Raw genomic sequence first — 10082 nt, forward strand, 5'->3', positions numbered from 1 at the left:
AAGATTGGGGTTGAGATGAAAAAGGGCTCAGCCATGATGGAATGGCAGAGCAGACTCAATGGGCCAAATGGCCTAATTCCGCTCCTATATCTTGTGGTCTTATTAACAGATAAGTAGCTAACTATTGTCTAATACATTCAGAACATCCACTTATGATAGTGCAACTATGATAGTACTGAATTCCATTCAAACACCTAAATCCCAAACGATTTGTTCAAAACCTCTGTTCTTAAGTCCTTCATTTCAAGTGCAAGTACCCTTTAATAATGAGATTGAATGATAACTGCTGATCATACTTCTGTCACTAAATTTGTTACTATTATAAGTGCTTATTTATTCTGTAACTGTCCCCTTAATTCTAGACCACTTTACTGTGGGAATAATTTCAACCTTTACTTCCCAATACCCATTAACATTTAATATACTTCATCTAGATCACTTATTTTTCTTCTAAGCTTCAATGTATACAGGCCTAACCAGCTTAACCTTTTCTCATAAGGCAACCAAGAATCAATTAAGCCTTCTGTAAACTGCCTCCATACAGGAGACCAAAACTGCATGCACTATTCTAGCCTTGGTCTCACCTGTGTCTGGTACAGCAAGATATCCATTGTTTTATATTCCATCTTTTGGAATAAATAACTCCTTTCCTAGTATCTTGCTGCACCTGCATGGTAACTTTCACTGCTTCATATAGAAGGTAATTTAAATTCTTCTGAACAGTGGCATTCCGTAAACTCTTTCCATTTATTTATTTTGTATTTCTATCACATTCCCCATCATACTCCATCTGATAAACTGTTGATCACTCACATTACCTGTTTATATTCTTTTGCAAATGTTTTTGTCCTTCTCATAACTAGCTTTCCTATCTATCTTTATAGCATCAAAAACCTGGCTATTCTTGGTCATAATATAGATTACAAATAGTTGACTTCCTGGCACCAATGTCTGCACAAGCCACTGGTTACAGATTTTCACCCCGAAACAATCCATTTATCTTAAATCTGTTTTCTGTTAGTTTCCAATGCCCTGTTCGTGTTGATTTGTCTTATCCAAAGTTTCACATTCTGTGGAGCAGTTGCTCTTAGTACACAAGTTCAGCACCGATTGCCCCTAGTTACCCTCTCACTTCTTCTCATCCCCTCATATGCCCATTACCTTCCACTGGTTTCCCCTTTTACTTTCCTTTATTCATTGGCCCACTATCTTCTCCTACTAGATTTCTTCTTCTTCAGCTCTTTACTTCTTCTACCCATTATTTCATCCCTCCTTCCTCATTCACCCACCTGGCCTCACATATCATCTGGCAGCTTGTATTCTTTACCTTCCCCCACCTTCCCATTCTGGCCTTTGTCCCCTTCCTTTGCAGACCTGATGAAGGGTCTCAGGCTGAAACATCAGTTGTTCATTCCACAAGATAGATATTGCCTGCCTTGCTGAGTTTCTCCAGCATTGTGTGTGTGCTGCCCGATTCTAGATTCCTTCATGAAGGGAAATACGCTTTCAGCATCCATCCTCTCAAGTCCCCCTTGTATCTCGTGTTTCAATGAGAACACCTTTGAGTCTTTAAGCTTGTTTATGTATTAGCTTAACCAGTCCTCATTAGATAGCATGGACAATCAAGGAATCAACTTCAGAACCTTCTCTAAACTCCTCTTTATTACCCCCAATCACACACAATCTTGCTTTGTGCTTACATGGCACCTTACTAAATGCCTTTGAAAATCTATGCACCTTACATCAACTAGTACCCCTTTCTCCACAAGAGACTGATTAGCAAATGTGATGCTGTAATTTGCTAAGAGGTGACAAGCTCCCACGACCAAATTCCACTGTAACTGCAAGCATGAGAAATTATAGAAGAGGTTGACACAATAATATGACAAATACACAACAGTAGCAATATTTTAATATATTAGAGACTTATAACAGTACAAATTAATAATTTATTAGTCTGCCAAAGACTCATTGTTAACAGAACGGTCATCCCATCAAATCCACTTCATGCCTGCGTGCTCAATATTGTCACACAAATGTTCAACAAAATAATTTAATTATATAAAGACAGAGACAAATATTGAATTAAGACTTTGCAATGGATTCATTTTTCAATGTAAACTTGATGGAGTTCAGAAATTTGCATTTCAAAGACTCAATTAGATTTAAAACCACAGTGATATGCAAATCAGAAAGCTGCTGGGATGCTGGTGAACTGTCTATATAAATTAAATTAGAAACTGCTGCATTGTGGAGTAGCCACAAAAGCCTTTTAAATGAATTGCTATTATAGTGTACATATATCGCATCAAAGGCACATTATTGTTTCACTTACAAGTCTAACATCATGCTTTACTGGAAAATAGCTTTGCCAATTTCCTGAAAGATCAAGACTAATCACTGTACTGCAAGCATGCAGATCAGTACCTTAGATCAATAAATAGGATTCATTATGTATTTGCAATCTAAAGCAATCCATCATTATTAGCCTTTTATTAATGATGCTTGACTTAGTTTGCAAGTACTATACTTAAGGAGGTCCTTCTGTGTAGCAGCCAGCTATTGTTTGTGCAACAATTTCTAATGTCTTAGTTTTTTTTTTAAAAACTCACTGCCTGAGAGCAGCAATCAGTCTAACTCTTTTACATGAGAGTAACAGCATAAAAGAAACATTTTTAATCATTTATTGATCTTCCTGCACAAGTATCAACTGCATTTTCACAAAAAACAACACACTGTTAAAGTCCATTAGGATAATACAATGAGCAAAGCAAAATGTTCTGACCAAATGGTGGAAACCGTCGGAATGCTTCCCACATATCTGAAAATATATTGTATTTCAAGAATACACGATGTTCAAGGCTGGTTGATAGTGTAATATCTCTGCTTATGATATAGATTCCATCATTGTGCAATGTAGTAGTTAAATTTAGTCCAGATTTTGATGTGTTCTCCTTAAGGTAGAGCCATTCCCTACTGCTCACGTTGTACGACTGCACAGTGAGCATGTCTTCAGTACGAGTTCCCTTTTTACTTCCACTTCTCTCATGAATGCAGCCACCCACAAGGTAAATAGTATCTTCCACAGAAACCATTTGTTGTTTACGAATATGAACCTCACAGGATTCTATGACAGTCCAGGCATCCGATGTAGGACAGTATCGCAATACGTTCATATTTCTCTCTGGAATTGAAAGTAATTTTAAGTGAATTGAGAAACAAAATAACTTTAAACAAGCATTACACTACTATAACACTCCCAATTCAGTTTTGGCTTCTGAAGGTAAGACTCAAACTTCTCATTTATTACAGATTTTAAGAGAAGACAAAACTTGGGTCCATTGACAGCCAATTGACAGCAAGTACACAAGGCTACGTCTTGCAGAAACTCTTAAACAAAAGAGATGGAGAGGGTCAGCAACTTTAAATTCCTCTGTGTTTTTGTTCTGGAGAACCTGTCTTGGGACCAGCATGCAAGTCCAATTATGAAGAAAGCATGGCAGCCTCTACTTCCTTAGGAGTAGGAGTTTGTGGAGATTCAGCATGACGTAAAACTTCGTCAAACTTCTATAGATGTGTGCTGGAGAGTATATTGACTGGCTGCATCACAGCCTGCTATGGAAACCTTTGAACAGAAAATCCTACAGAAAGTAATGGATATGGCCCATCACAGGTAAAGCCCTCTGCAACATTGAGTACATCTACACCAAGCATTGTCACTAGAAAGCATCATCCATCATCAGGGACCCCCAGCAACCAGGACATGCTCTCTTCTCAAGGCTGCCATCAGGAAGGTACAGGAGCCTCAGGACTCACACCACCAGGTTCAGGAACAGTTACTACTCCTCAACCATCAGGGTTTTGGACCAAAGGGGATACTTCATTTGCCCATGACTGAAATGTTGCCACAACCAATGGACTCACTTTCAAGGCCTCTTCATCTCATGTTCTCGATATTTACTGCTTATTTATATTATTATAAATGTGGGGATGGAACTGGACTCTCTGACGGTGGTGTCTGAAAAGAGGATGCTGTCCACATTGCATGCCATCTTGGACAATGTCTCCCATCCACTACATAATGGACTGGTTGGGCACAGGAGTACATTCAGCCAGAGACTCATTCCACCGAGATGCAGCACAAAGCGTCATAGGAAATCATTCCTGCCTGTGGCCATCAAACTTTACAACTCCTCCCTTGGAGGGTCAGACACCCTGAGCCAATAGGCTGGTCCTGGACTTATTTCCTGGCATAATTTACATATTACTATTTAACTATTTATGGTTTTATTACTATTTATTATTTATGGTGCAACTGTAACGAAAACCAATTTCCCCCGGGATCAATAAAGTATGACTATCACTATGATTATTATTTCTTTCTTTTTATATTTGCACAGTTTGTCTTTTGTGCTCTGGATGAAGGCCCCAAATTCATGCAGTCTTTCCAATGTTTCTATTATGGTTATTATTCTATTATAGAGTGATTATGCCCTCAAGAAAATGAATCTCGGGGCAATAATGGTGATATACATGTACTTTGATATTAAATTTACTTTGAACTTTCAGCTAGGCGGAAGCTTTGAAAAACTACCAAATGCAATAATCTTCTGGAATCAAAGAACAAGCACAGGTGGCCGCCACCTAGCTCAATATGTTTGTGCTGGCTGCTCGTACGGCAATCAATTCAGCCCTGTTATAATGCTGTCAGAGTACCAACAGCTGACAGAGCTTTCAGGGAACTTTTTTTGCCTTTAGGAATTGAAATTCTCAGCTTTTTGTTTAGCAAACTGATTCGTAGGGACACAAATTCCTGCTACAAATCTCGTATCTCAGTAAAATGGGGAGAAAAGTTTGATACTAGTCAGCTTTTAAATCTTCTAATGGGAAATGGCATTGGTGATGATTGCAAACTGGCCAATTATTTTTGATACAAATTATAGAAAGGAAGCAGCTTTTTAAAAGTAACTTTGAGTCAAAATGACATAACTGTTTTATCAATATTCTTGATTGCACAGAATACCCCATGTTCTGAAAAGTTGATGTGCAAGATATTCCATTATTGAAACTGACAATACCTTTGGTTCAATTACTGTTAAAAATTGCATAGGGTCACCTTGATGTTAAATTTTCATATACGAACATATTATTTCTTGCCAGAAAGCCCTATACATTCTTTTCTTGCAAGTCTGAATATAAGCTCCGAGCTTCTACTTATAGCACGCAGCTAAGACCAGACCATGACAATGAAATGGAAGATCAAATTAATGTCACCACACTACTGTCCTGCCAGTTGCAAGAGCAACAATGGCTTTATTTGTTAGAATCTCTGATTAAGTAGAAAGATGAATCTCTCCAAAAGATATGCTAATAAAAAATGACAACTTACCCCGTGTCGTATATCCACCTATTACATAGATCATTCCTTTGCATTCACAAGCTGAGAACTCCACAAGGGTATCTGGCATTGAAGCTACAAAGCTCCACCAATCCATCTCAGGATTGTAGCATTCCACATTGCTAAGTGAGTGTCCACCTACAGCATACAACTTCCCACATACAGCCAGAAGCTTAAAATTTGATCTGAAAGAAAAATAGGAAAACTGAGAACACAGCTTAACAAGAACATAGAATTTGACTATCAAATATGATGGTCAAAAATGAGGCATGCAAATGTTAGGCAACAGAATACTTTGTTGATATATCAGCACTCCCAACCATTCCCAGGTTCAGGTGAGACATGGTTAAATACAGACTAAAGTTCCTCTACTCTGCTTTCAACAAGTATCACCACAATCTTCACTTCCAACACATGTTCCACTGGATTAATGTTATTTCTCTGAGCTCACACCACCCATTGTTTTTATTCAAGTGAGATTAATGATAATAAGGCTCACTGGTGCTCAGTTGAAGATAACTTAGTTTTGTGGGCAGGCATCCAAAAGCCTGGGATTGATCCAGCCCATTTCAGATTCCACATTTATAGTCACTAAACAAGAGAGTTGAGCACTGTCAAGAGGGACTAAATTTAGATCCAAATTATTTTATTTTTTTTTATAAGAACATCAGCTCTGCACCAAACACAACCCTGTGATAAGAATTTGAAAAACCTCAAATAAAATTGGAGAGTTGTTTGGTACATATTGGACTTGGTGGGGGGGGGGAGGAGGGCGGGAAATGTACTCAGAATCAGAAGAAAAAATGTTTATTCTTGTATTGTAGCTCTGAGATTCACGCATATCTGGGGAACGAAGAAAATGGTGAAAGTACAGTCACATTGTAACAAAACTCACCCAATTATTCTGAAGGCTGCACAAGTAAGATAACTTAATGGATGCTTAAGATATTATAAGTATATAGACTGTACTGCATTTTGGCTTGTCATAGGCCCACTTCCTTAACATAGTTTGGTCCAGAGAGAAGCATACAGGCTTTATTGTGCAAGGGGATCAGTGGTAGAATTGCAACACTTGCTGGTTGGTGTTCCTTGCTGGATGTGGAGTCCTTGCTCACTGAGAAAATATACTTACCAAGTATGCTACAATTACAGGCTTATGAGCAGATTGATAAGGACACACACACACCACACAATGCTGGAGGAACTCAGCAGGTCAGACAGCATCTATGGCGTCTATGGAAAGGAATAAAGAGTTGACATTTTGGCCCGAGACACTTCAGTGGTCCTATGCCACTTAACCGGGGCACAAAACTGTTGCCAAACAGATTCTAACTAGTGTCAGATGCATGCACACCTATGGCCATTAAGCACTACATCATGCAAACAATTTTTAAAATGGTGTCAGTTGTGTGCACTTGTGTTCAAAAGCAGTGAGTTTTGTCACTGACAGTTGGTGAGAAATAAGCAGCAAACCAATCCCAAACCGTTTTGCTCACTGTGGTTTCAAGCATTGTGGCGAGGAGATGCCAGAGACGGTCAGGAGTGAAAATGAAATTATTTCAAAACTACAATAGGTTAAGAACTACAATTTGAAGGTATCAACAATCATCCTGAATGTTACAACGAAAGGCAGTCCACTAGGTGTCGGCACTGAGTTTGTTCATTTACAGTCAATCAAAAGAATGCATTTACTGGATGAATTCCTCCATTGTTAACTATTAGGAACTAATACAGTTTTATAGTACTGTAGTAGTATTAAACATAGAAAATAAGTGCAGGAGTCGGCCATTCAGCCCTTTGAGCCTGCACCACCATTCAGTACGATCATGGCTGATCATCCAACTCAGAACCCTGTACCTGCCTTCCCTCCATACCCCCTGATCCCTTTAGCCACAAGGGCCATATCTAACTCCCTCTTAAATATAGCCAGTGAACTGGCCTCAACTGTTTCCTGTGGCAGAGAATTCCACAGATTCACCACTCTCTATGTGAAGAAGTTTTTCCTAATCTCGGTCCTAAAAGGCTTCTCCTTTATCCTCAAACTGTGACCCCTCGTTCTGGACTTCCCCAACATCGGGAACACTCTTCCTGCATCTAGCCTGTCCAATCCCTTTAGGATTTTATACGTTTCAATAAGATCCCCCCTCAATCTTCTAAATTGATAAGAGTTCAGATTTGTTTTGCATTTCATCTAAATACATAGTTTGTTACTCAGTTACATGGCAGTTTGTCTTTTTAATACCTATTTCCATGAAACCAGCTAACTGGGAAGCTGCTTAATTAGGCCAAAATGTACTGGTCCCAATGTTTCCAAATCAACCAGAATCCACTGTACTGTCTGCTTCTCTCTACTCTCAGTTCTGATAAAGTATCTCAAGACTGAACATTGACCATCTTTTGCCTCCACAGAGGCTGCTTGATCTGCTGAGTTCTTCGAATGGTTTATTTTATACAATAAATACACTGACACATCCTCCTTTAAAAGATTTGTGTTCTATTTTAAATTCTGGCATGCAATGATCGAAGGAAATGAAACAAAATCATACTCTCACCTGTATAATGGTGAAAGTCAAATGGCATCACCAAATAATTTCAACCAATTTACTGGATTTCAAAAACACTTTGTTTGATTTAACTTTGTTGCAAATGTTACATTTAGGAATGAACAGGCTGCAATGGCGGTAAAAGCATCTCAGCTGATAAACTCTTCTTGATGAATTTAACACGTTTTACCCAATACATACAACTTGTAAAGACATTGCTCAAGACTTTTGATAGTTATTTTCAGAGATGGGAATGTTAAACTTACTTTAAGCAAATTAATTTTGTATAATTATGGTGGAGATAGAGTGGGAGAAAGCATTTCAAATATTATCAAGTGGCAAGAATGCATTATATCATGCTAGCACCTTTTTTGATTCATCGGCGAAATCTGATTCCATTCGTTTTTACAGGGATTGTAACAATGTGCTGCCGCAATCTCCTGACTGGTCATCCTGTATCCGCCCACGATAAAGAGGTAATTATTCATTACGGTCGAGCCATAACCCCTCACGTTCACCATGTCAGGGGGGAGAGTGTTAGCAAGGGGAAGCCATCTCTGGGCGACTTCATCGTATCTCAGCATCGACCACGGTTCACCTGCAGCCAGATCCAAGGACGTACTGAAGAAATCTCCAACCGCCACCAACACAGCCGTGCCTTTAAATCGCATCTCCTTAACCTGGTGACGCAAAGTGTTCGGCAGATGCCTAAATTCTTGTCTCCTGAGCATAGGGTGGTAGTGCCACGCCATAAACCTGAGGGAAGCATTCATTAGATCATCGATTCCATAAATCTCAGAAAGTTTATACAACTCCACACAATTGTCCAATTTCAGCTCTGAGAGCAGCAGCTTTAATATGGAAGTCACTTGCAGAAAAGACGCTGTTTCCACCAAATCTTCCAAGGTGTCGTTATCAAAGTGTACTTTAGAGGTGTTGATAAATTCAATTACGAGCTCTAGTCCATGAACACTCAAACCCTGCAACTGAACCGAATCCTCTTCGGATTCCTTCATCCCAGACTCATAAAGAGCTCTGAAGTAGTCGCTTTTCTCAATTAACTTACTTTTGCTGACATTGTACGTCTTATCTTCTATGGAAATCGCAATGATTTGGTCGGAGGACATGCTGGCAGGGTGGCACGCCCGGCCGTGCAATTGCTTTCCTTAAGTGGGCAGCTTCAACCTTTATTTACATTTACTCAGACCTGCGCATTGATCTTCGCCTCGCACGAAAGGCCGGCTCCAGGCAGCGCATCAGCCTCCCCTGATTTGTCAGCATTAGTGTGCACAGTTCTGCTTAACGACAGAAACCTGCTGTACACGTTACACGAACCACTTCACACTTCGTTCAGTTTTCAAGGAATTTCAGAAAGAGCCTCAGCATCGGCTCGCTAGTTTGTTGAGCCTGGTTTCCTTCTCATTGAAGACTCGTCATTTCTCGTTCCGTTTTCAACAACCAATCACCGACCGTAAAAGGCAACAATCTGCCCAATCTGCTTTTCAGCTACTTCACCATTTAAAGGCACTTGGACAGTTTATGAAATGTGTGCCGTGCCACAAATCATTTATGTTATTGGGTATGTGCTGACATAGGTCGTGTCTATGGGAGACGGGACTATCTAATTACAAATTATAAATTATAAAGATAGTTTATCAAACATTGCACCTCTATTTTACAGAACATTCAATATATTTAAAGGATCAAACTGGAATGAACACACAGTAAACAACACGAAATACTGTATATAAAGAATTAATGTTTGTTGGTGCTTAAGTAGCGTTTGTTGTTAACGATTTCTACTGTGCGCTTCATGAATATGAAATCTGAACTCCGAGATATAACAGCAACTCGAGTGAATTGGACTGTATGGTTCCCATTATATCGAATAGTACTGCACATAATCTGATCCTTCAGCCTGCCATGCCGTGCTTACTTTAATGCCCATTTAAACTAATGCCACCTGCTTGCTTATGGTCTGTCTCTTCCCCCTGCCCCATCAAATGGCGCCGTGTTTCATGTGCCTTTACATTCTCCAACCTCTCCATAAAACTTCAGAGTTTGACAATTCCACCGTGCGATAAAGACTGTGCATATCTCTGTCTCTCATAATTTTATATACTGCTGTCAGGGCACCCCTC

The 10082-nt window shown here is 39.4% G+C and overlaps 1 protein-coding gene across 1 annotated transcript; it reads right to left on the bottom strand.

Moving 5' to 3' along the window:
• Positions 1 to 1908: 1908 nt before the first annotated feature.
• klhl42 (kelch-like family, member 42) lies at positions 1909 to 9359 on the bottom strand. The gene is made up of 3 exons (XM_063059639.1): positions 8308 to 9359; positions 5390 to 5583; positions 1909 to 3184 (listed from the first exon to the last, which is right to left on the bottom strand). Exons 1-3 carry the CDS (start codon positions 9066 to 9068, stop codon positions 2739 to 2741), a joined length of 1401 nt encoding a protein of 466 aa, XP_062915709.1. The 5' UTR covers positions 9069 to 9359; the 3' UTR covers positions 1909 to 2738.
• Between the last annotated feature and the right edge of the window lie 723 nt (positions 9360 to 10082).

Source organism: Mobula hypostoma, chromosome 9, assembly GCF_963921235.1.
Source record: "Mobula hypostoma chromosome 9, sMobHyp1.1, whole genome shotgun sequence".
In the NCBI taxonomy this organism is placed as follows: domain Eukaryota; kingdom Metazoa; phylum Chordata; class Chondrichthyes; order Myliobatiformes; family Myliobatidae; genus Mobula; species Mobula hypostoma.

Coding starts and splice junctions, on each gene's coding strand:
- klhl42 (XM_063059639.1), bottom strand. CDS start 9,068: ATGTCCTCCGACCAAATCATTGCGATTTCCATAGAAGATAAGACGTAC. Junction 5,584..8,307: donor TCGCCGATGAATCAAAAAAG/GTGCTAGCATGA, acceptor TTTTTCTTTCAG/ATCAAATTTTAAGCTTCTGG. Junction 3,185..5,389: donor AGGTGGATATACGACACGGG/GTAAGTTGTCAT, acceptor TTTCAATTCCAG/AGAGAAATATGAACGTATTG.